At 40.0% G+C, this 27,540-nt stretch overlaps 1 protein-coding gene across 1 annotated transcript in view; it reads left to right on the forward strand.

Annotated features, from left to right (window-relative positions):
* LOC111158742 (NADPH oxidase 3) overlaps positions 1 to 19,867 on the forward strand; it is a 56,024-nt gene extending 36,157 nt beyond the window's left edge. The window contains exons 11-13 of the mRNA XM_022520977.1: positions 5,083 to 5,229; positions 9,481 to 9,605; positions 19,741 to 19,867. Coding sequence (XP_022376685.1) covers positions 5,083 to 5,229; positions 9,481 to 9,605; positions 19,741 to 19,867 — 399 coding nt within the window. The remainder of the gene's footprint in view (positions 1 to 5,082; positions 5,230 to 9,480; positions 9,606 to 19,740) is intronic.
* Positions 19,868 to 27,540: the final 7,673 nt, after the last annotated feature.

The following is a 27,540-nucleotide window of genomic DNA, read 5'->3' on the forward strand; positions in this document are numbered from 1 at the left end:
TCAATAAGAAGGAATAGTGGCTTCAAAATTTGTTTGCCCTTTTATCCATCCAGGAAGACCTTCGCAACAACAACAACAAAATAAAAACCAGGATGATAATAGCTACCATTTATTGAGGATAATAAGCATTCATTTATGTTTTAATCAATCACAGTCTTTATCTTTTTAGAGAGAAAAATTCTTTTTTTTTTGGAAAATGGTCACGATTCTCTCAGGGGAAGTCTCCATCACCCTACTTCTTTCTGTCAGTTCCGTGTTGTTTTGTACAGCATGGATATCTTAGCCTACAGCATATAGTTCAGGCTGCTATAACAGAAATACTATAGACTGGGTGGTTTACACAACAAATGTTTATTTTTCACAGTTCTTGAGGCTGGAGGTCTGAGATCAGGGAGCCAGCATGGTTGGGTTTTGATGAGGCCTCTCTTTCTGGCTTGCAGATGGCCACCTTCTCGCTGTGTCCTTTCTCATGTGACAGAGACAGCAAGAGCTCTGGTCTCTTTTTATTCTCAGAAGGACACTAATCCCATCATTGGAGGCCCTGTTCTCATGACCTCATCTAAATCTAACCACCTCTCAAAGGCCCACCTCCCAATGCCATCACATTGGGTTTCAACATATAAATTTGGAGATGATACAAATACTCAGTTCATAACAGTGGGGGAAAGAAGGCACTGTCCAGAAGAAGGCAGGGTCACAGTGTAACTTCATTGGCTTTCTCCTGGGTGGAGGCATTGGTCAAGGTCAGGGTTAACCTTGGCACCCCATAAACTGCATCTTGAATAGCACACACATAGCATGGAGTGTGCTTTGCTAGTGAAGGGGTTCCTCAGTTGGGACCACATCCTTATCAATGTTAAAGTTCCCAGACTGGTGCTGGAGATAAAGTTGGGCTTCACCTCTTCTCAGTGATCACCACCTCTATAATTCACAAGTGCCCAGTGGGAACACAGACCCCCAAGTAAGTCAAAGATTCCCTTTGCTGTCTCTAATATAAACGTGTGTATTCATTCTGTAAGCTCCTCCAAACGACAGTGAGGAGAGCAGCATTCAAAACTAACAGCTCTGAGCACTTAATGCCTGTGTCAGACCTTGTGCCCAATGCTCCCATGAACCATACTTTTCATTCTCACTCACAGGTTGCTTATTCTAAAGGGTTGTTTTCTTTGTTTGTTTATATATGTGGTGATCTAGGTTTAAGTTAAAAGAAAAAAACTTCCCCCAGTTACCCAGCTTGTAGATGGTGAAGGTGGGAATCTAGGACAGTTTAGAGGACTCAAGGGCTCACAATGTTTAATTACTCTGCCACACAGCATCATAAAACTGTGTCCTCATGTACAGTTTCCTTCTTTGGAGAGATTCTGGGCCATAAATATATAGATATATAAATAAATAGTTTTTGTGCCCCCATTCCATTCTCAAGAAATGGATTTGGGATCAAAGAAACACAGGTTGTACTCTGTGTTGGGGATGCCCATCCAGGCCATGAGACAGGGAACATCTGTGGATTCTGCTAGTAAAATAGATGAGTAGCTTTTCTTACTTCATTTTCTGAAATTATTTCTCAAAAAGTGGCACAGGTCCATTTCCTTCTGGCCTCAGATCTCCTTGACCTGGTCCACATGCAAGTCTGCAGAATTCTTAGAGTTGTAAGGAACATGGGGAGGAGGTGGCTGTCAGAGAACAGAGCACTGTGTGTGGCTCAGACCCAGGCCCTCTGAAGTGGCGGTGGCTGAGTTTGGGATGGGTGGTCCACGCCAGGAAGCACGTGACCTAAAGGCCTGCAACAGGCCACATGCACACAGTGCTCCCTAAAACCATTGTCCACTCCTGGAGTCATCTCCTAAAACATCTGGGACTCTATTAGATCTATAGAAACATGAGTTAGATCTACAGAAACATGAGTCCTGTTAGAAGCAGTGACTTTGTTCCAATGAAAGTTCAGAACTTTCATCTCTTGAAGGAAGATGGCTTTCTGTTAAACAAAACTTATTCAAATAACCTTAAGTTATTTGGGGCCTCTGATATCAGCTACAGAATTCTGGAAGCCAAGCTTTAGATAGGTAACTGATTTGGGGTTTTTTATTTTTGGACACCTAGGAGGGATGAGTGTTGGGCAGATCACAGAGGTGTAGCCTGTTGTCTGGGATATTTGTTCTACCAGCGACCAGGTCTTTCCTACTGGACGAAATGCGGAAGTGGAACTGCCCTGTCCCTTCACAGTGAGTGTCCCTCACCGTTAGGATGAAAGAGAGTCAAAGTAAATAGGCTCTTTCTCTGTTCAAAGCCTCTTTTCTTCTTTTTCTGCCTGAAGCACTTCTGAGCCTATTCAGTGTTCCTTCATTGCCTCTTGCACCAAAGCTGCCCAGTGTCACCTCTAAGTCAATTACAGAGGGAAAAACACACAAAGCCATTACAAGGAAGTAAAAAGTATAAAAGGCTTGGCAAGCCCTAAGAAGGCTGACACACTGCTAAGCCACAAGAAAGCAAGGACAGGCATGATTTCTATTTGAAAGGATCAGGGTCAATGTGAGCAGGAAGCTAAGATGTGGGCATTTTTCAAGGAAGGATGATTGAGACTAGATCTGAAATTGACAAGTTTTCTAAAAAGTAAGTGGGGTATTGTTCCTATATGAATGTATCTGAAGCACATCCCTTAAGGAGTGGAAATAAAAGAAAATAAATCAATGATGTTTGTTCTCATCCAAATGCCACCATCAATGTTTCTAGGTAAAACAACTACCGAGAGCAGGAAGGAAGGGGAGGTGCATCGGTAAGAATGGTATTAAATTCAGTCAATAGATTTTCTGTGTCCAGCGGGAGCAAAGCAAGTTAAAGGGAGGGCTCAGGTTTTCAAAGAATAATTTAGATTAGGCAAGATGCAAAGTGAAAAGCAAGAAGATAGCGGTGCTAATCACCAACATTGGTTATCAAGTCAGCCTCCTGGCCTCCAGTCTCCCAGGGACTCTTCCTCCTGATCCTTCCTCAGACCCTGTCACTCCCCTGCTCAACACCATGCAGTGCTTTCCCAGCTCACTCAGAGTAGAAGTCAAGATGGCCCCAAACCCCATGTCCATACCTCCCAGCCTTCCCATTAGACCTCATCTCTTACTGCCTTCCCCTCCTTCACAACTTCAGCCACATTGGCCCCCTGAGTCTTCCCCAGAGATCCCACTCCTTCTGTAAGTCTCCTGCCCTAACCATGATTCCTCTGCTTCCTTTTGTCTTTGCTTAAATGTTTCCATCCCTTGACCACTTGACTCAGGATTACAGCCTTTTCCAGCCTGCTCTGTGTTTCTCCATAGTACTTATCACTCTCTGATGTACTCTATGTTTTACTTATTACCATCTTCCTTCTTCCTCTACATGCAGTCTCTAGGAGAACAGCAGATTTTTGCCTCTTCTGTTTGCTCTTGAAGTTCCAGAGAGGAGAACAGTCTTGACATAGAGTAAGCACTATGCTTACTCACAGAGTAAGTGTTTGCTGAGTCAATGAGTGGGTGAACACAATCACTATACTTGTGGGGGCCCATGGGGCCTTCAGTGGAAGGAATCATTAGCTCAGACTTAAGACTTCAAAGAGAAAGACACTCCTTTTGGGGGTTAACACACTTAGAGAGAGATTATAATTTGAGCTGGGAGTAGTATTGAAAGTGCCTTCTGAGTCATAGCTGTCCAACAAATATTGGGCTCTAATTCCTTTTTGTTCCAAATTTTTATTTAAATTCTAGTTAGTTTACATATGGTATAATATTGATTTCAGGAATAGAATTTAGTGATTCATCACTTAATACAACACCAAGTGCTCAACACAACAAGGGCCCTCCTTGGGGCACTTCACCCATTTAGCACATCCACCACTCCCCCTCTTCCAGGAACTCTGTTTGTTCTCTGTAGTTAAGAGTCTCTTATGGTGTGCTTCCCTCTATTTTTCCCCCCTTCCCTTATGTTTATCTGTTTTCTTAAGAGAAAAGGTCTTATCCTGACTTGGTTTTGCTCTTAATGACTGTTAATGTTATAAACTCCTGTACAAACCTGGAGAAAATAGGCAAGATGTTTACCTTGAAACATATTCTGTGAATTTTTTCTCCTCATGAACTTGATCTGTTAATTAAATCTCATACAGAACTTCCATCATGATTTTGAGCTTGCAGGCTGGCCGGTGGAGAGGGGTGGCAGGAATATTCACCGTCTATTGGAGGAGATATTTCCCATTGAAGGTCAAGGCCAGCCCCCTGGTAAATCTTATTAAGCAATAGAGAAGTCTCTTTGCGGAAGGGGTGCAGGAAAGAGTAGTGAGCGGAAAGGAATAGGAGTGTGAGAAAAATCAGGAGAATTAATAAATCTTTCTCCTGTGGTTTCTTCTAGATCCAATTACCTAAAACTCAAAGCACAAAACTAAGCCTTTATTTCAGCAAACCCAGACTACTTCTTGTCACATGCCATTTGCTAAACACAGAAAGTTTAAAAAAAAAATGTTCCTAGACATAATTTCATTATAGTAGTTGACACTCAACCATAACCAACACCCGCCAGCCTTATCGGACACTGATATGTCTGGCTGAGGGAAACTTCTGGCCTGTGTGTCTTGGTTCGGCGATTGCCATAATCTCCACCCTTCAGAAGTCAAAAGCCGTGATGGTGAAGTGGATTAGTGCACAAGCCTTTCGGATCTCTGGAGAAGAGAGTTCAAATCCCAAGCTTAGGTCATGAGTAAAGATGAAGGGGGTTGGTCTAATGGTTTATCCCCCTTTGGGAGCTGTGAAAGGCACAGCTAGTTATGATTATTAACCTCGTTCAAAAGAAGCACAGCCAGGAATGTGGTGAATTGATCCTCATCCAGTGAAACTGGCAACAGCCCACAGACTCCTGACTCTGAATTCACTCTGGACTGTTTCAAACACAATGTGAAATTTTTCAAAAGAAATCACAGTGTGACTGTTCCCTGGCAGAGAGAAGCATGTCATTTTGCAGAAGTGCCCATTTGAGCTCAAATAATTTAATGGAGATAAAGTAGTCTGTGATTATCAGCACATTATGAAAAGAGGAACAAATCCATTCTCTTGTCTTCTCTCTTGACAGGTGTATTTCTACTGGATTTGCCGGGATCCAAAGGCTTTTGAGTGGTTTGCTGATCTCTTACTCTCGCTGGAAACACTTATGAGTGAGCGGGGGAAAGCTCATTTTCTGAGTTATCATATATTTCTTACTGGCTGGGATGAAAATCAGGTATTGATAAAACTCTTAGAATAATCAGTATTACATAAGTCATCTAATAATGGAGCAAAAAGCAGAGGAACAGTGTCAATAATGAGCTATATAGTTATCTGGTGGCATGAAAGAATTATTTGCATGTTCTTAAAAAGAAAAGAAGAATAAAATAAACCAGGTTAGAAAGAGCTATTCAAATCATAGCAATAAAAAAAAATTGACAGTTAACTTGTTGAGGAATAGGAAAGAAGATTGGGAAAGAAGTGGTTAATGGAAGGAAGACAATCCTAAGCATGGAAATCCGAGAATAAGTAGGTCACTTAAAGTTGCATTTGTCATTTTGGTGACATTGAGCGAATATTCCCGAGCAGATGTATTGTTTTGTTCGGCTCCTGATTGGTTCTAACTCTATGCTTTGAGCTATTCAGAGTTAGCAGGAAAAAACACCCAAGTGTTTACGTTCGACATTTTGTGTTAAGAAGTATATGAGCATCTACAGAAAATAATCATTATGAATACATGATTTATCTAGAGACTTCTTTCTCTTAAGACATTCTTGAAAGTGTGTGCACATATGTTCATTCACCCAAGATCAAGAGGATCGTCTGTTGTGGCACATGTTCTGCACCATATTGTATCAGTGAAATAGTAAGGTTGCGTTTACCAAAAATAATGTATATCAAAATATTGCTCTAGGGTAGAATTTCAGGGTTGACAATATTGAATGATAACGACTAAGTTTTAAATCTTATTTAACTCCTTGGGGTGCCTGGGGGGCTCAGTGGGTTAAAGTCTCTGCCTTCGGCTCAGGTCATGATCCCAGGGTCCTGGGATCGAGCCCCGTATCAGGCTCTCTGCTCAGCAGGGATTCCGATTCCTCCTCTCTCTCTCTCTGCCTGCCTCTCTGCCTACTTGTCATCTCTGTCTGTCAAATAAATAAATAAAGTCTTTTAAAAAATAAATAAATAAATCTTATTTAACTCCTCAAATATGGAAGGTAACAATGAAGTGATCACTAGATTTATGAAACGTACGTCGATCCTGTTGATATATACTTTAAGGAAAGTATGTCTGAGCCAAGATTTGCATTAATCACTAAATTCACAAATGAAAGTGTTCCTGAGCATGGTTACTCCTGCTCTCTCCCTGCCTCTCTTAAACACACACACACACACACACACACACACACACACACACACACACGCAGGCCTACAGGACATAGCTGAAATTTGACTCTGTACCTTTGGGTAAGACTTAGCTTAAAATTCAGTAGCTAAATGAATTTTTAGGGTCTTATTTGCCATTGGTCTTAAATATGTATTCCTTTAGGATAATTTCCTTTGGGAAATACAGGTTCCTTCGGAAGGAGGCTTAAAACATCTTAATGAATTAAATAGTGTTAAGTATGTTTTCCAAACAAACATTTCCCTTATTCAAACAGGATTTTCGACTAATGATCCATTAGATAAAGTACAAATACAGCCTTTGTTTGTTTTTTGTTTGTTTGTTTGTTTGTTTTGCTTTCAAGTACTGTGCTTGCTCTTCCTTGTGCCCATCTCTGAATTCCCAGTCATTTGAGAGTTTTGAGACCTGAGGCTTTGTTCGATTTCATGACAGTACAACTCTGCCCCATCGTATCTCTGCCCCTTCTCAAAGTATGCTTTAAGATAGACTTCTTTAACTGAATAGAAATAAATTAAAATAGACGTGTTCTTAAATTTTTGTCGTGACACGTTGAAACTCTTTAGATGCTCAAATTCCAGGAAAAAAATAATTGGTGCGTTCTGTCAGCGAGGAATCAAAAGGCTGTTTCAGAAATAGCCAATTGTTAAGCTGAATTCAATAATCTCAACGTGGCAGAATGACAAGAACAGAAGGGACAGATGGAAAAGGTATTATGAAGGGCAAATCAACAGGGTTTGGAGATTAATTGAACACTGGGCTGAGAAATATGGAACGAATATAATTCCAAATGTTTGAATATCACTGATGGGTAGTTCGACAGTACCACTAACATAAGTAGAAAATGGCCCTTTTTTTCTATTAAATAATGCCCGAACTTCTCCTCAAAGACTTTAAGGCCCTTCCTGACTGACCGCAACCGATTCATTCTGCTGTGTTCCCTCACGCCCCTCTCGTTCAAGAGCCGCCAGACAAGCCTTGTGTTTGCATGCCTCCGTGTCTTCCCTCTCTGTTCCCTCTCCCTGACAGCCACTTAACATCCTCTGTCCTCCCCACTGCCTAGACATGGAATGGTTCTTCAAAGACCTGGCCATCCCCAATTCTCTTAGTCAAAAGTACTTGGGGCTTCTGTGGGGTAATTTGTCTCGTTCTCCAAGAGCACTTTCTTTCCGTATCTAGTGAAGAAGGATTCTGGTCTGACTTATCTATGTCATCGACATTGTGCACGTAGGCTTCCTCTCCCCTTGATGACCAGTTCCTCACAAAGCAGAGGCCTTCTCTCTTTCTTTGTGTACTGCTCACCCACAGTATCCTGCCTGCATTTAGGAATTGCTCAATAGTTGTATGCGGAAGGAAGTTAAATCACACATTACTTGAAGTTTCATTTGAGCTATGATGATCAATTTGAAGAAACAGAAAAAAAATATGTAAAAATATGCATGGGGAGTTCAAAATATGCTGCCAGGATTCTACTTGGGCAGGAAGATGAGGGCAGGGGGAGAAAGTTGGTAGTCATCTTTGTAGATGATGCTTATTGGAACCATGAAAATGGGGAGTAATAGCCCAAAAGGGACTGGAGACTGGGAAAGCAGCTGCATTGTGAGACAGGAGAAGATCATAGGAAAACAAATCTGACATTTCGTCCTTGAATGAAGAGTCAGAGAAAGAAGTAGAAGAAACAGGATTTTATAATGCATAAAAAATTAAGGAGAAGCAATGTTCAGCTATGTGATTGGCGGAGAAACCAAGGAGAATAGGCCTGAGCTGGTCATTAGGTTAGGCACTTAGTCAAAAGTAAATTGGCTGCCTTCTTTGCCCACAGCTGAAACCAGCAGACTGTATGGCACCAGTCAATCCTACTGTTAAGCAAGAGGTGCTGTGGGGCTGCAAGAGGGCTGCTCTAATCTGGAGGCTGACACAACTCTGACCTTGACGTCCAGTTCTGATAACAGCTTCTACCGCTTTTCAAGGCTCAATCCTCAACTACCTCCTGACTTCCTATTCCTGAGCTCTCGTCTCCTACTTCATGCTTCCTTCTCTATCTTGATAAACCTGCCCAAGAAGAGGATCCTGCCATCCTCTTACTGTTGCTCCCTCTCCTGGAGTCCCCTACTCCCAAACTCCATTCCAAAAGGATCCCTGCCACCTGGGATCAGGCCTGCCTGCTGGCAACTTCCTGCAGCCCAGGCTTTTGCAACTCCACACTGTCCACCATCACCGACTGGTGTGTTGGGGTCTCACCTGGGGTAACGGTTGGCCCAGCAGTGTTATTAGCCAAATTGCTCAGGAGCAGGAGGAGTCAGAGGACATGAGCAAATGGAGCACCAAAGAGTGTGAAACGCATGAACACAAGAGCTGTGGGGTGTCAGGGAGATGTGCACAGAATTCAGCAACTTGAAATACCATCAGTAGGCAGTGCTATGCCCTGGGCTCTTATTTATTGGCCACTACTTACCTGATGCCTAAGCACTCTGATATAATTTGAAGGCAAATGGTTGGTCATGGAGCTCCAACCCTGCCCCTCTCTGTGCTTGGCCACCAGAGTCTGTCTGCCAGACTCCGCCTCCTCCCAGCACTAGAACCTGACTTCAAATTGTTTCGACCCACTAGGCAGAACTGATTATAAGATCCAGCTGCTTCCTGAATTGTTCCTATCATTCTAATCTGGCAGTGCCCTTCTCAAATCCCTAAGGTTTAATACTAAGTGAATGGGGACAGAGGCAGAGATTAATTTCTGAGACGTTTGGCAGAAGAAAAGGTAGTAGCTTAATGCTTCCTTTCCCTTAACCATACTTACGGTACTATGCTCATCAGGAATCAAGAAAATTCCTCCCAGGTTCACGTTACTCAGGTGTACATCAAACCCTTTGTTTCAGTAGTGCCCAAGGTGGAATACAAAGATAAATGAGATGGGATGTCTATCCCAAAATGCAAAATCAGTGATTTCTGATACTAATGATAACCATCTCTAGCCACATGAAGAGATTTTTTTGAGTATTCAATCTACAAATGAACCTAATTACTTGATCTTTTATGGAGAAGGTGTTTTTTTCTAAATATCACCTGATGTCACTATTTTTATTTTAGGCTGTTCACATTGCTTTACACTGGGATGAAAGTACCGATGTGATCACGGGATTAAAGCAGAAAACGTTCTACGGAAGACCTAACTGGAACAACGAGTTCCGACAGATGGCCTATGCTCACCCTGGGTAAGGCACTCTCCTCCCTCTGCCTGTGGGAGCCTCCCTGGAGGTTGGTGCTGAGGAGGAAAAGTCTAGGGCACAAGCTTCTCAGTTTGTAGTAAGGGGCACCTTGTTCAGGGAGAAAATATCAACCTTAGAAAGGGTGGTCATGGGGTTTTCCAGAAACCACAGACCTCTGCTTGACTGGATTTCAACATCTGACAATAAGCAGTTGTGCTGAAATGTTTCACACTTAAATTCAACCGAAGATGGTATCTCCTTTTTTTTTTTTCTAAGATGGTATTTCTTAAACTACCTAGGTCTTGAAGAAATGTTCAGTGAATACAGTTGATCGCAGCTCACCCAAATGGAGAATTCACTTACGTCCAACTGTAAACTGTATCTAGCATGTTCAGCAAAGCACAAGAAAAGTGCTCTAAGACCAAACAGAGACTTAATGTGGTGGTTAAAGACCCAGGATCTGGAGCCTGAGTGCCTGGGTGTAAATCCTGGTTCCACCATAACCACCTGCTTGCTTTGGACAGGTTATGTACCCTGCCACTGACTTAGTCTCTTTCTCTGTAACCTGCACTTTAAATAACAGTGCTCCCCTCCCAGGCTTCTGTGAGGATTAACTGTGTGAATACATGGAAAGTATTTAAAACAGTGCTTGGAATTCGTAAAGGTTAGCTGCTGTCGTTATCATTATTATTTTTATTATTATATCACTTGTTATCATATCGTTATCATGATATAATAAACTTTGATGTAGAGGAGGAAGAGCATTTGCTCTGGGACCACAAGACAGGAGTGAAGGCTGTGCTTTCTAATTCTAGAAGTTACTGGCTATGTGACCCCAGACAAGGTGGCTTGTTTGAGATTTGGGGCCCTATTGTAAAACATGAATGATACCTTGTGGCCACAGTGTTGTTTTCATAATTCAAAAAATACATAACTTGGTCAAGTGCATAGCACTAATAACAATATTTATCACTATTATTCTATGTCCCCTAACTCTGTCTCTGTTTTGAATCCCCATCACCAATACTCTGGTTTCTCTTCAGATCGCATAAATCTTTCACCTTTTGAATCCCCATCACCTATGGCTCTTAAAAGTTGGTAGGTCCTAATATTGTCCTTATTTAAAGAATAGTTTCCATATTTGAGGAAAGGCCAAGGAAATGAGGAAGTATGCCACATAGATAACTGGAAAGAGCAGAAGGACAGCATGTGTCAAGATCCTGAGGCAGCAGACACTGTTCCTTGCAGTGAGGGTGGAACAGAGTGGAGGCCAGTGAGGTTGGAACAGAGTGGGTAAGAGGAAGAGTGGCAGAAGGCATATAGGATAGATAAGGCATAAAGGATAGGTTACAGACCATTCTAAGGCTTTGGATTTTATTCTGAGAGAGGAAGCCACTCAAACTCAAAGGTTTAAGCATAAAAGTGACACGATCTGTCTTATATTTAATGAGATTACCTCTGGCTGTCGTGAGAGAATAAATTAGAAGTGCCCTAGGACAGAAGTGGAGAGGCCCAGAAGAGGTGAACAGTATTGTGGCTTGGATTAGGAGCAGCGCAGGTGCTGAGAGGCAACTGGATGCCAGTGTTTTGTGAAGGTAGAGCTGACATGGCTTGTTGATGGATTAGATGGGAGACTGGCATGACCCAAGCTAGAATGGACTTATGCTTACTAATTTGGAGATGACGAAGAGAAGCAGATTTGCAGGCACAGGATATCAAGAATTCGATCTTTTGACATGTTTATCGCGATGCCTACTACACATTCAAGCAGAGGTGTCAAGCAAGCAGGTAAATGTGAGTCAGGCGTCAGAGGGGTTCAGGCTGCAGATGTACACCTGGGAGACGTTAGATGTGAACTGTATGAGAACGAGGAAACTGGTGAGATAGACAAAGAAGCCAATTCAGATGGACAGAAGTTCAAAGGACCACCATATCTGGAGGAGAGAACAACATACTCTCTGTTTGTAGGTCACAGAGTTTAATATAAATTACTTGTAGCCATCAGATTAATTTCATGTCATTTACATCTTTTCTTCTGACTTTTCTGTCTTTTCTTCTGTCCACTTTATCAGTATTGAACCATTATGAGCAAATTGAAATCTACTAGGTCTTTCTAATTCCCTGTTCCCATCACTCCCAGAAGTTCTGGTGCTGCTGCTTTGTGGACTCCCATCAGGGTCCTTGCACCCTGAAAGCTTCCATCATTCCCTCGCATGCTTTTTGCCCTATGGGATACTCTTCTGGCGAATAGTAATCATCTTTTGGTCAGTTTGGCTGCCTTTTTCCTCCATTTTTCTAATACTCTTTTTGTTCTAGAACGATTCCATTTTCTTTTTTAATAATCGTCACTAAATTTTTGAGGCCTCCCTAGACCAGCTGTTTGAAGGAGGTATGGTGAGGAGGGGCATGTGGAAGGAGTGGACAAGTCCAAGCTTTATAACCTGTGCAGTTCCAGCCCTGTGAGACCGCCAGCCAACCCTGTATGCCCTGTGCTGTGGCAGCCTGCCTGAGAACCCCCAGACCCAAACTGAGAGCACTCACTGCAGAGGTTCTGGATTCCTGAGCACACCGTGCCTGCATCAGCTCAGGAATGAATCTGTTGGAAGCAGTGGAGGCCTTCTCTTGACCGTGAATTGTCCTGAGAGTAAAGAATTTCCAATGAGAGAGGCCAAGTAAAGCTTAACCTTTAACTTCAGGGATAAAGGAGGGAGGGAGTGAACCAACTGTGCCGTTACTTCCATCCCCAGGCTCAGCTCAGGCTCAGATGACCTATGAGAGCTGGACCAGCCCATGGCAAGGGGCCTTGGGACTCTCCAAGCACCATTTCTGAAACCTGCTGACACCACTTTGTTTCTTGCCTTGTTTCTTGCTGATTCTTGGCCTAGAATCCAGTTCCAGTGTCCCATCTTCTCTCTAAATGCGGTGCTTTGAACCCATCCAACTACCAGAGCCTCAAAATCTGGTTCCCTTGTGCTGCCTGTTCAACATCCAGTCCCGACTCCTAGACCCCTAGCCTTCTCTGAACCCTGAAGTCACCAATCTTCATCTCCTACCCATGGGGTACTTATCCAGGGGCAAAGGCTGCATCATTTTATTGGTGAGTTCCTTAAAAAGATGGTGTGTGGAGAACTAACAAAATGTTACAAGCTCATATGTTACAACCACGACTAGGGTTTTCTTTGTTGGTATTTCTTCTTTTGGGGGGGAAAAAACTACTCATCTGATTAATGTTTTCACACTTAGTTTTCAGTTATAGCATGAATGTTCCCACTTGCAGACTTTTGACAGGAACACATACATCTTTACTTTGAGTTCTTATAGGTAAGACCATTCCTTGTTAAGAATTGCACCTTATTGACGAATCATGTTATATTTGTTTATTTCTGTTACATGTGAAGTTTGTGGCCCAGTGGGGAAGGCCTTTTAAACCAAACCATTTAATGATCCTTTCCTCGGAAAGCTGTGAGCCAGAAACAGCACCAGGAGACCAAGAGCAGAGCTGAGTTTGCATTAACACTGCCCGAGCCGTTGTATTGGGTAGTGGCTTGGAAGTGTGTGTCCAAGCATGCCCAGAATGAGGAGTAGGAAACAGTTTGAAGGCAGGAAAACCACAGAGTTGTCACTGTTCTTGTTGCCCTTGTGAAGAGCGTGCTCATTCCTGTTCAGAAGCTGTAATCAAAATTTAGTATGTAAATGTACTTAAAACCCAATTGAGCTTTTCAGCACTTTAACTATGTAAACTCTTCCTGATGGATGACTTCATCTCCCCCAGAGTTAAAGACACCCCCTAAGGTTGTCACCAAATCAATCCTCTACAGCATACTTCCTAGCCCCCAAATTTTAAAAATAGCTCATTTGTAACAGCCTTAGACACTGGAACATAACTTGTTATATAGCTCCAACTATCAATGTAATTAATGTTAAGATACATGTATGCAAATATCAATGATCATTTCTTCCCTGGAATGCCCAATTTTTGGTAAGACAAGTCACCAGTAGAGAGCTTAGCACCCCCCCTTCCAAAAGACTTTTAAAATGACCTCCTTAAAATAATTTTTTTTCTGCTGTGTAAAAGAAGATTTATGTTTAATGAAGCTTTTAATGAAGAAATGTCAGAAAGAGAATGCCAATAAAATCTAATTTTTAAACAAGAAAATCTAATTTTGAGAAGTATTTCAATATCCTGGCCTTTGTCCAGATATAAATGAAACACACAATCCAATTATTGTTCCGCACAAAGGACAAAATAACATTAATTTTCCTCAAGATGGTTATTAAAGAGATAAACAGTATGTTTTTCCTTAATTATGTCAAGGATATGTTTGTTCCCAAGCCTACTTGGCTATTCTTACAAGATAGGTCTTTCCTGTCATTAGCTCATATCTTTTGGCAAAGATGGGTCAGAAAGAATTGGTGGATTTGTTAGTGGCCTCAGAAAAGGTTCTTTGTTCTTGAGGGCCTTTGAAGTACGCTCTCAACCATTTCTATTCATCAGCACGAAGCCAAGGATTCTTAGGGCTTACTCTTTTAAAAACATTTACCTGTTCGCTCAAAGTTGGAGTTTGTTCTTGTTCTAAGAAGAAGGAGTTAAAAGAATAAAGGGAAGAGGGGCAAAAATATTTTTTTTTACAGAACATGAAAAATAGCACCAAAAATAAAGCTTGAAGGGAAGCAGATCAAAGAGAATAGTGCAAGCTCCCAAGGAACCAGAAAATTGCAAAAATAACAGTAATAGAGAAACAAATTGATGGGCATCAAAATGAATACAAATAAGAAAGGGGAGGAAAAAATTAAAAAGAGATCAAAGACTGAAAGTAGAAAAATGGGAAAGTGTACTCTATTGTTTTTATTTTGCAATTAATTTTTGTAATTTATCAGCGATATTACAAAACACAACTCTAGTTTTAAAAGAAGATCACTGACTAGTGAGTGAATATATAGAAAGTAAGTCTTTGATTGGCCCAAAATCACAGGCATGTGACATTCGCTGTACGTTGCTTATGTTGGACAAGCCCAGAAAAGTACTTCAAACACAAAACAATGAAAACCATTCTCCCAACTGAAATATGGTAGGTTAATTACAGGCACTGAGAGTCGTGTCTTCCTAATCTATAGAAATGTGTATCTTTCCCAAAAATGGAAGCTGTATTTCATTTTTTGTAACGAGTCTCAACCTGTTCGCAAGCTTTCACAACATAATCAGAAAATCAGGGATCATTTCCAAGAAGGTACACAGAATGAAAAAATATGTACCTTTGTCACATCGAGCTACTCTTTGGATAGACACACATCGTGCATATACTCAACCGACTGGATCTGTGGATTGGTTATTCTTAATTAATTGAGTAAAATGATTTTCCACAGGACTTTGGTCTTTGATATTACATTTCACCACGTATTTATAATTTGCCACTCTTGACTTATCTGCTAATAACTTCCTTATGCTGTGTAGATCTAAAACTTTATGTAATTAATGACCATAAAAACTTTGAAGAGTTGGCTATTTCTTCACAACTTGGGTAGAAGTGTTTCTCTTATCTCAAAAGAACAACTAAAGACTTCAGAAGAGTACCACCATTTGTTAGAACTGTTCAATCCAACCCAATGATGAAGAAAGGTGCCGACTTACCATATGATTGGGAAATTCTATTCCATATTGCAGGAATGTATTTTAGACCACCCATTGTTTTCAGAAATGTAAAAATACCTTTATACTAAATCGAGTAAATGTGTCCATCTGGAACCACATTTGCTTGTGTGCACACTCTCCAATTCTCATTTGTACATGCATATGTGCAAATGTTTTTAAATGATATTTTTGACAAGTTCACATTCTGATGATAGCATACAGGGCCTCTATCTAATAAGATAGTCTTAACATTCGTTATAAGACAGAAGCGTTCAGAATACCAAAAGAGACAGACCTAAGTGGAAACCCCACGCATGATAACTTATAACTTTAGGAGAAAAATAAAGCCATCTTTAACTTATGACTGGGATATGGTCAGCATATTTCAATAGTGCCTTTTCACCCGAGGACATCCAGCTCTCCATTTAGAGTCAGGTGAAGATTCAGTGAAAATTACTTGCTTTATTCTAATTGTGGCAGTGAAGATTAGGGAGGTTGGGTGAGCACAAGTGGATTTGTCATTATTTTGCTAAGTGTCTTTGATGGTTTTACCTAGAAAATTATTAGATATGGCAACTGTATTAGCATATTTCTGGATGAAGAAATATGTTTTATCAGAGAGAGGATGGAGAGAAGATGGGCAGAAAAACGGTCCTACCGTTCCCTGGCATCCAATGCTGCAAGTCACCTACTTCTCTTTCTCTCTTGTTTCATTTTCTATTGGACCATGACCATCCTCAAAGGCAGGAACTTTGTGCCCCATGGAGCTAAGCACAGTGGCCAGCATCAGCAAGTGAAGGGACCATGAGATGGATATGGAAGCTGGGATCAGATTCCTAATTCTTCCCAAAGAAAATGGAGTTGGTGGGAATAGCAAGTTAATTCTCAGTGGTGAGCAAGCACTGTTAGGAACGTTTGTAGCTCCTAATGAACCACTGAGTAATTAGGATGCAGAGAAAAGTCACAGAGCAGGCTGCTACAAATCAACTGGGAGATGGGTTTAAAAAAAAAAAAGCTGGCCAACGCAATTATCATCTGTGGTTGTGAGAAGAAGGTGTTGTATAAAATATAATTATACAATGAATCATTTGGAGGAATTTCTAATGAAAAACATTCTCTAGGAAAGATTAACCAGAAGTTGTGTCCACTGTCTGATACCAAGTTCGTAGCCCTCCTTGTCTTCTTTCTAAGCCTCCATAAATTCATGAGAAGCTTCTCTTTATCGATTTTATTTGCAGAATGCACTCAGGGTATAAAGTAATTTGATTTTTTTTAAATGAGGTTTAGGGTCTGCCCCTACAGGGTTATAACTTACCAAGCATAAAAGCCAACACATAAAAACAAACATACAATTTAAAGAGAGAAGGGCTCAAGGCAGCAGAACCTGGGAATCCAGCAAGATGGTGGGATTACTCCCGGGCACACCCCCTCTCCCATATATCTGCTGAGCAGAAATCTCCTGGTGGGTGACATTTTGGATGCCTTTCATGCATAGCATCGCTGAACTGTTTTGAAAAAAATGCATCAACCCCAAAGAAAAGAGCACAATAGCTATTTAGCAAATAAGTAGGGGAACAAGAGAATTCTCTCTATTGTTTATCAGAGTTAAAAATAATACTGTTAATGTTAAAACCATCTTTGCAGTTCATGTAAAATTTGTCCTTTTCTCATCAAAGTCAGCAGCCCAGACTGATCGATGCCGTTAATGTTGTCCTAGATCCAAGTCCTCATTCATGTGCAAGCTCTGCAGCTTGTAGGCTGTAAACCGGAGAATAATGCCTTGTGTTTTTATACTTCTTTTACAGGGAATCTTTTTTTTAATTCTAAGCAATCGTGGGTAATTAAACTTTATAGAAGAATTTTTTCTCTACCAACCCCATTAGGGTTCTGTTGCACTTGTCCATTGCCTCATAAAAAGAAAAAAAAAAAAATGCTGCCGCATCTGTGCCTTACCCACTCTGTACAGATTCTCGGCTCTGTGAGTCACACAGTATGCATTCGTGACAAGAAATCTCCACACTTGAAACCACAAATGCCGAGGAGGGCAAGCAAGGCAAGCGATAGGCTGCCCTGTGTGGGGACAGGAAGGCACAGAGTGCTAGTGAAGGTAGAAAATGAATGGCCTTTGTGAGACTTTTTGGTGCCTGCATAATCATGACAGCTACATGAATACAGCAAAGCGTGTACTTCGTTGTGCAGCGGAATAGCCACAACTTCAAAAGAGGCAGGGTTGCTGTGAACGGCTGGGGACACCAGTGGTTCACCTGGCCGCTAGCAGTCAGAACCCTTTGAAATGGAGTCTTAAAGGCAGAGCATCAAAAGGTATCCTCAGGACCTGCAAATAGTCACTACGACTGCAAACGAAAGGGCAACTCTAGCCTGTTGGGAATGGGCCAGTGGGCAATCTCTTTGGTGACACCTACGCGAATGGAAAAATATCACCACCCATAAGGGCATCTTTGAACACGGATGCAGGGATACCTCTGGGCCTCAGACACAAAGCCAAGCTGCTGCTCTTCGCTGGGAAGGGTTTTGCCTGACCCATCTATCATTCAAAATGTTTCACTTCAGAATTCCAACAACCCAGTGCTGGGATGCTGGTCCCGGGGGGCTGTAATCATTGTTGTGTTAAGAGCCCACAACACAGCTTCTGCTCAGCTCCGTGGAGCAGACAGACATCCTGTGGGTCAGCGTGTGGGCTGCTACTGAGGCTCGCCATGCACCGAGCACGGGACAGAAGGCTGTAGCTGCAAAGTCCTGGCAAATCCTGTCAGAGATTCTAGGAGCCCTATAATGCACCCCATTTTATAGACAAGGAAATGGGGGGCTTTGAGGAGATATTAAATGTACCCAAAACTCCTCAGCAACAGAGTGGTGGAACCCACCACATTCTTAATCAGCACCTTCTATTTCTATAAACAGCTTAAAATTGCTTCATTAAATCATAAACTCATATTTTTTCATGGAAAATACTTTCTAAAAAGGCACTTTCTCAAATTTCGCCATGCGAATAATATCTTCGAAAATAGTACTTATATATTTTAAACATATTGTCATTTGCAAACGAGTCCACTTGATAAGTTCCTTTGAAGCTAGAGTTTGAAATATAATTGAACCATCAATTTTTACCATGGTTATTATGGGCCTGGAACACATAATTAAAATGTGGATTAGATACATGGCAGAGAACCATGTTAACATATAAGCTAAGAAGAACGAGGCTATGGAAGAACTTCCCAACTACAGCCAGCTATCAAGGAGCAGAGATGCTGGATGGACCAGTCCTAGAGTCCCAGGAATTTTTCCAAGATGGTGTTTCCCAAAGTATGTACGGCTCATAGGACCATGTGCTTCAGTGTCGTCTGGGGGCCTTGCTAAAAAATGCATTCCTTGGATTCAAGCCTGGGAATCTAGGTTTTAACAATCTGCCTAGGTGATTTTATGCACAACAAAGTAGGAGAGCTTGTGCCCTAGACCAGACTAACTCACTCACTTGTGGCAGAGATTGGGAAAATGTTATGAGGAATAGAACATTGCAAGACAAAGGAAGTATGGTCTGTAAGTCCCTGTAGAGACTGGCTGCACCAGACTTCCAGAGACAACCTGCATCCTTGCACCAGTGTCTTGTGTACATACAAGAGCTGGCAGCTGTGGTCCCAGGGGGTCTGAGCCACCCGGGGACAGTCACTATATGCAACAATACCTCTTCCACACAATTTTCTGAAACCCCCTGACTAGAGATGACAGCTTTCAGGTGACTCCACTTTCAGTGATGTCTTTCTCTTTCCAATTCTTCTTTTTGGCCTTCTTTGAAAACCAAAGGCATTCCAACAGAAAAAATAAACAAAGCTGCTATCACTTTAGTATAAATTTTATTATCTATAAAAAATCAGGGCTGAACAAGATATTAATAATAACTCTTTTTAAACCTTTTTGAGTGCATTATCTCGTTTTGCTCCAATAAAACATATAATGTAGTCATTAGTCTCTTGCTGCACATGCGGCGATTAAGATCCTCCCCAAGATCGTGCAGATAATCATCAACGGAACCATTTATTCATTCCTTCAACAAATGTGTTTTTTTTTTTTTTTTTTTTTTTTTGCTGTGTGCCAAGTACTATTCCGGGCCCTGGAATAGTGATGAGTAAAGCAGAGCAGGAACCTCACATTCTAGTCACCAATCCAGGAGGACATGAATCAGGGTCACTGGACCAGAAATCCAAGTGCTATCACCTATCATTGAAACTCCCTCCCCAGTCATCACAGCCCTGCCACCCCTGATCTCCTGGGCTCCACCTGCCTGTGTGTTTTAGGATCTAACAAAATTCTGGGAGCCTGTGTGGGAGCATAGCAATGAGAGTAGGAGAGAGAATCTAAGGAAAAGGAAGTGAGTAGAGAAAAATAAGTCAAGTCACAACTCCAACCACCTCACTAATTTTATGACTCTGTCTTGGTTTCTGGCTAGCCTTGCTCCTGTGTAACACATTCTTTCTTTGTCTTATCCTTCTACAGCAGCAGCATTGGTGTGTTCTTCTGTGGACCCAAAGCTCTCTCAAAGATGCTTCAAAGGATGTGCCGCTTATATTCCTCAGCTGACCCCATGGGGGTCCATTTTTACTACAACAAAGAAAGCTTCTAAACCTTGGAGAAAGAAATCCCATGTGTTATGTAAGTGGCTACAATCATGTAGGTCAGCATTCAGGAAACGTTTCCTGTAAAGGGCCACAGAATAATTATTTTAGGTTCCATGGACCATATGATCTCAGTCACAACTACTCTACTCTACTGCTTTAATGCATCGAAATGGCCACAAACAATAAATACGTTAAGGTATGGGCATGGCTGTGTGCCAATAAAACTTTATTTATGGACATTGAAATCATACTTCATGTAATTTTGTCATGGAACATTCTTTTGATTTGTTGCTAATGATTTAAAAATGTACAAGTCATTCTTAGCTCATGGGCTTTCCAAAAATCAGATGGTGGCCCAGATTTGGCCTGCAGGAAGTACTTTGCTGACCCCTGATAGACGTCATTTTTCTCAAACTTGTTTTCGTGCTCAACATTGCATCCAACATGGAGACTGATATGGCTGCCTGGCTCAGAGTCTCCTTTAGAAGTCATTTCAAATTTCATCACCTTCATGGCAGAGACATCCGCTTCCTAGCCAAACCTGATCTTTTCTGCTTAAACTTAAGCTCCTCTGTTCTTTCTTTTCATCCTCTATAGACCTGAGAAATCACCAATGGGGGTTCTCTTCCACAAAAATACTTTATATCTTGAAAGTGATAAAATCATCTCTTACCTCTCTCTTTTCTAGTCCAAACAATACTAGATTCTTAACCTTTCAGCCTAGGGTATATATTCTAGCCCTTCAATCATTCTTGTTGCTCTTCTTCAAATCCATTTCCATTCTTCACATCCTTTTAAAATGTGTAGGCTAAAATGAGACATAATGGGGTGCCTGAGTAGCTCAGTGTGTTAAGCCTCTGTCTTTGACTCAGGTCATGATCTCAGGGTGCTGGATCAAGCCCTGCATCGGGCTCTCTGCTCAGTGTGGAGCCTGCTTCCACCTCTCTCTGCCTGCTGCTCTGCCTATGTGTGATCTCTCTCTCTGTCAAATAAATAAATAATAATATTTTAAAAAATAAAATAAGACATAACATTCTCACAGATGCATGACTAGTATTGGGGAGAAAAGTGATTTTTTTAGATATTGTGTGCCATGTTTTTCAATACAGCTAAACTCTGTATTTGCCTCTCTTTCTTTCCTTCCTTCCACATTTTTTCTTACTCTTTTTTAATGCATACTTCTTATTACTACCACATTTTATTTTCTTTTTCTTTTTTTTAGTAAGCTCCACACCCATTGTGAGACTTGAACTCACAACCCAAGATCGAGTCACATGCTCTACCAACTAAGCCAGCCAGGGGCCCCTACAATCACATTTTGATCTATGATCATCTTGACACTTATACCCCAACTCAACTTGTGCCCCACAAATACAATGGGAATGTTTTTTAATTTTATATTCCCATTAACCCCATTTTTTTTTTTTTTACCATCAGCTACTTGATCCCCAGAATGTTCCTAAGGTATTTCCTACATCTTATAGTTTTCTCAAATAGTATTGATTAATTTTTTAGAATTTTTCTTTCTAATATTTCAAGATTGTTCTGAAGTTCAGCTCCAGATAATAATACTAGTATTTAGCTTCATAATATTCATAGATTTAATGATATCTCAAATCTTTTGTTTAGGTTTTCAACCAAATTATTGAATCCAAAGATCTCCACCATGAATTCTTGCAACCGCCTGTTAAAATGAGTTCCCAGTCGGGAACAAGTTGATGATAACTAGCCATTGAGAATCGTACACAACATCATACTCTCTTAACTTATAACTAACATGACATATGCAACAGAACAAAAACATTTCTTGAAGTTAAAATAGATTGTTTTACAAATGCTTCTTATCTTTGTAGACCATAATTATGCCATGAAAGAGGATTAAATTGGTCTGACATGATTTGTTTTTACAAAGTCAGGCAACCACTTAAACTCTTTCAGAGATTTCTGAATTATAAATTGATCATTTCTTTTACTTTATCCTTGGATATTAACTTTGATTCTATGATTTCTAGGGTCTATTTTAAAATACACACTAGGAAAAAAGGTGGGCAGATTCCCTCATGTCTCTAAAATTATTTCTACTTTTCTGAATTGGCATTTCTTCGTATCTTTAAGTGTCGTTTGATAGATATCACTCAAACTCTACTAATTCTAATATACGCAGTCTTTCTGTGTATTCATTTCCCCACTTAAGTTTGATTCAGCTTTTATAAGAACTTTCTGCAATGTATATAACTAATCTTTAACAGGAAAATCAAATGTATTAAAAAGTTTTCCTTGGTTGTATTCAATTATTAGTTTTAATTCCCTATTTGAAAATAAATGCACTTTTAAGCCATTGGATTTTTGTCTAATAAATTAAAGGATACTTGTTCTTAAAAACAGATTTCCTTTTTTAAAAAGAACAGATTTCAGTCTTTCTACATTTCTCTCAATTTTGTGGAAACCTAAAACTGTTCTTTAAAAAATAAAGTCTTTAAAAAAAAAAAAACTGATTTTGCTGCCTTTTTTTTAAATCTATTTACTTGAGAGAGAGAGCTCGAGCAGGAAGGAGAGGCAGAAGCAGACCCCTGCTGAGCAGGGAAGTCCTACAGGGGGCTCAATTCCAAGACTCCAGGATCATGACCTCATCTGAAGTCAGACCTTTAATTGACTGAGCCACCCATGTACCCCTTGCTGTAGTTTTTAAAAAAATTTCTGCTCTTCGCATCCCCTTTTTAGTTTTGACCTTTATGCTACTTCCCTAGATACTGTGTAGAAACTGACGTATCTTGACAGAAAAATTGTTTTAAAAATCCGATTTCTTTAATGCAGCAATAACCAACAGAAAATGTGGGTTTTGTTTAAAAAGGAAATGATCCATTCAAAATAGAAATAAATATGTAGCAAACTTATAAATTTATTTAATACAAATTATGCAAGATGATTTGATAAATGACCAAACATTTATAGAGAGACATTTTCAAATGGAAAGAAATAGCATGTTTCTAAATGGGAACATCAATATCAAAGTATCAAATAGTTCCAAATTAATTAATATGTTACACAAAATTCCAATCAAAATTTGACTTCTCGTTACAATTTTTTGAAATGCTAGATATTCTAAAGTTCATCTGGAAGAATATATGAGAAAGACAGAAGCAAAATACATGTGAAAAAGATAAAGGAAGAAAAGAGGGGAGAAAAGAAAGAACAAAAAAAAAAAAAAAAAAGGAAGGGAAGAGAAAGGAAAAGAAAATTCAACATCCAGGAACATCATCGTGAAGAAGACCCTAAAGTAACTAGAGAGAAAAACGTTAAATTACCTACAAATGAACAATAAATCTGACAGCTGCCTTCTCAAAAGCATAAACAGAGACCAGATGATAATGAAATAATACCTTCAAAGTGCTAAAGGAACAGGACTATCAGTTGAGAATTTCGCGCTCAGTGAAATTATTACCCAAAGTGAAGGCAAAATACAGATATTTTCAAACAAAAGAAAACTAAAAATGTATCTCCCTCACTGAAACAACTACAGAAAGATATATTTAAAGAAGGAGGAAATTCAGTTAATGGGATACAAGAAGTGATGAGCAAAGACATTGAAAGACATTTTGTCAAAATCTTTAAGCATTGACTGTAAAAGAAAATGATTATTTCAGAAGGAATGCTTTTAGAAGTAAAATGGAAATATTAGAAAACAATGGTATGGAAGACGGGAGCACGACATTGGAATCAAGGTATTCCAATGTCCATCCATGTTCAGGGGATAAAAGAAATATTGATTAAATATTGCCTTTGTAATGTTCTATAAATAACTTAAAGGGATAACTCAAAACAGATTCCCTGCTCACCATCATTCGTTTGAACCTAACTTCTCCATTCTTGGTTTTGTCCAGCCTAAACTACTAATTTTTTGGATTGTCAACCAGTATGCTTTAAGAAGGACCATGAGTGTTATATTCCCTGATTTAATTCATATTTGAGAATGTTGTCTGTTGCTTTTTCACTCACCTGATAGTTAGCTGGATGTAGTATTCTTGGACCATATTTTCTTCTCAGAACTTTTTAGAAATTACTCCAACGTTTGTTGTCATTGGGCATTGCTGTGGTGATGTATGAGGCCAAATTCATTCTCTCCCCCTTATAAATAAATCATCTTTTTAATTTTTTTCAATGAAAAGTATAAATATTAATATTCAAATTAGGTGGGACAAGCAAAGATTAAAAATTACCTCACAGCTGTTCAGAACAGATCATGCTACCATGTTGGTTAACAAAAAACCCTCTAACTTTTCTTAGTTTTTTGGATTTTGGAATTCAGCTTAGGGAGAGATTATGGACTTGAAATTCAGCTGTCAGTAATGTCTATTTTATTCCTTACTAATGTTCACAATTTTTTAATTAGTTCTATAAAGATATTGTTTGTCACCCCAACTTTTTACAAAATTATGAAACAATAGAATGAGATCTGCAATATCCTTTTTTTTTTTTAAGATTTTATTTATTTATTTGACAGAGATCACAAGTAGGCAGAGAAGCAGGCAGAGAGAGATAGGAGGAAGCAGACTCTCTGCTGAGCAGGAGCCCGATGCAGGGCTCGATCCCAGGACCCTGGGATCATGACCTGAGCTGAAGGCAGAGGCCTTAACCCACTGAGCCACCCAGGTGCCCCTGCAATATCCTTTTTGATCTCATTCTGTTGTTTCATAATTTTTTCTTTTTTCTCTGTCTTATTAACTTACTATTCTTATTCAGTTCAGCATTATATGAAGCAATACTGAGGAATTACCTGAGTTATAATTTCTATGAGATTGGGTTTCTTTTTTCCTTATGCTCCATTGGTTATTTTCCCCTTTCTTTTCTCCTGTAGTACTTTTGCACTGTCGCTATGCTTCGTGTGCGTGTGTATATGTGTGTGTGTGTGTGTGTGTGTGTGTGTGTCTGTGTTTTACCTTGCTTGTGTTAGCTAACTCTGCCCAGACATTTTAATGATTCTTACATATTGTGAATAATTGTGGAGGGTTTTTCTCTGTGCCTTCTCTAAGACCATGTTCTCACTCTCACTCTTGCTTTCTTTTCTTACTATATAAAAGCTTTATTGAGGGGCACCTGGGTGGCTCAGTGAGTTAAGCATCTGCCTTTGGCTCAGGTCATGATCCCAGGGTCTTGGGATCTAGCCCTTCACTGGGGCTCAGCGAAGTGTCTGCTTCTCCCTCTCCCCCTGCCCCTCCCCATGCTCATGCTCTCTCTCTCTCTCTCTCTCAAATAAATAAATACTATCTTTTGAATATATATACATAATATATGTAAAATCTTTGTTGAGATATAATTTACATACCATAACATTAACCTTTTAAAGTGCTCTATTCAAAGTTCTTTGTATATTTATAGACTTGTGCAATGTTACCACAATCTATTTTAGAGCATTTCTACATTACCAAAATGGAACCCATACCAATCTAACAGTCATTCTCCCATTTTCCTTCAACCTGCTCCCAGCCCTAGGCAACAAATAATGTACTTTCTGTGTCTATAAATTTGCCTATTCTGAACATAAAAATGGATTCCATTTCATATAAATGGGACCATATAATATGAGGTCTTTTGTGGCTAGCTTCTTCCATTTAGCATAATGTTTTCAAGGTTCATCCACATTGTAGCATGTATCAGTACTTCATTTCACTTATTTATGCCCAATAATATCCCATTGTATACAACATTAGAATGTTTCCACTTTGGGAGGCCATTATAATAATGCTGCTATAACATTTAAGCGCATGTTTTGGTGTGGATCATGTTTTCTCTTCTTTTTTTTTTTTAAAAAAAAGATTTAATTTATTTATTTGACAGAGAGAGAGAGAGATCACAAGCAGGCAGAGAGGCAGGCGGGGGGTGGGGAGCAGGCTCCCTGCCGAGCAGAGAGCCTGATGTGGGGCTCGATCCCAGGACTCTGGGATCATGACCTGAGCCGAAGGCAGAGGCTTAACCCACTAAGCCATCCAGGTGCCCCTGTCATGTTTTCTCTTCTAAAGCTTGGCTCTAGCCTGGATATTTCATGTTTTATCCACTTTTTGTGGTCTGAGAAAACAGCAGCTGGCATGGAGCAGTATGCAAGAGAGAAGGGAAGCTCAGCTTGAGTTGTGTGCAGACTAAGTCAGATTTCCTGGGCTCCATTTTATCTTCTGAGATTATTGACTGTTCTGTATCTTGATTCACTCTAGCTTATGAGGACAACAAAAAAGGATATAATGCCTTTCATTAAGGAGATACACCCAGATTTCAAACCTATCCCCCAATTAAGTGTGAACTTGGAGCTTTCCCTTCCAACAAGGAATGTCAGCTCTGTTGATTTTTTTCCGTATTCATTCACAACTTCCCATCAGAAGATTAAAAAAGGGGAGGGGGATAATCTTCCTCTTCACTCCTTTCCAAAACCAAGAGTGTTTAATGAAATGTCTCAGGAATTTTTTGATTCATGAATGGGACTCCAGATCAGTAGGGTGAGATAGGAGCCAAGGTATACTGCAGGTCTCCATTCTGTTCCAGAATCTTCTATTCCTTTTCTTGTGCAGACAAGTTTTGAAAATTTATTAAGTTGGGTTTGTCCTTTGGTCTATTCATGAATGTGTGTGTTTGTTACATCAATCAACTCTCCATAGTTGAATATCCGCAACATTCTCTCTTTAACACAATCCGATGAGAACATTATCTCCACAGCTATAACTATCTTCAAAGTTCAACATAACTGCCAAAACGTGAATCCAACTCCTTTTTATTTTTAGCAGCAACTGAAACAGTTGACCATTTCTTCCTCCTTAAAACACTTCCCTCTTTTTGACCGGGTGACGTAACAAGTCTCTGTTTTCTTCCCAGCTTCTTCTGTCCAACTTTAAAATGTTGGAGTGTCTAGGACTTGGTCAGAGTCCTTCTTTTTCTGTCTTCCTTCTTCCCTCGAATAATATCACACATTCCTATGGCTTCAAAAACCATCTGTTTGCTGAGGAGTCCCAAAGTTAAAACTCCAGCAAAGATTTGTCTAAATTCCAGTCTGATATATCCAACTACATACACCACTACTGGATGTATAATAGGCATCTCAAATTTTACATATCCAAAACCAAACACTTCATTTTTCTCTTCATAATTCTATTCTTCCTCCATTTTTTCTTGTTTCAGTTAATGGCACCATCACCTACCAAAATGCCTTGGCTAAAAACACAAAATACCTCTGAGTCATCTTTAATTTTCTCTTGCTTTCAGATTGCCTTCCAACACCTATTCCAAACTGCTACATCGTCATCTTATTTGTTCCACCTTTTCCTATAAGTGTTTCGAGAAAATATAAGTTGTGCTTTTATGACCTCCAATACATACAATAGAAATTCCAAGCTAATGGCACCACTTATGTATATTCCAACATAGGCAATCTGTCCATACTTATTGGCAAAGCTGGTCCACACTACTTGCACAAAGAAAGCCCTGTTTATCCATTCAATTAGTCTTTCCCTTCTCTAAGAAGTGGCTGACATCCTAGTTCTTATCTACATAGGTTGTCTTGTTACCAAATAATCTAAAGGGTCTTCCTAGACATCTACCAGCCATATCATTTGGACTTTGTTCTCTTCTCTTTTTCTTTTTTCAATTCTTAAACTGTTCTCCCTTTCAATTTTCAGAAGAATATCTGCAAAGTTAT

This window comes from Enhydra lutris, unplaced genomic scaffold (assembly GCF_002288905.1).
Source record: "Enhydra lutris kenyoni isolate GAN:26980312 unplaced genomic scaffold, ASM228890v2 scaffoldscaffold62, whole genome shotgun sequence".
Classification (NCBI taxonomy): domain Eukaryota; kingdom Metazoa; phylum Chordata; class Mammalia; order Carnivora; family Mustelidae; genus Enhydra; species Enhydra lutris.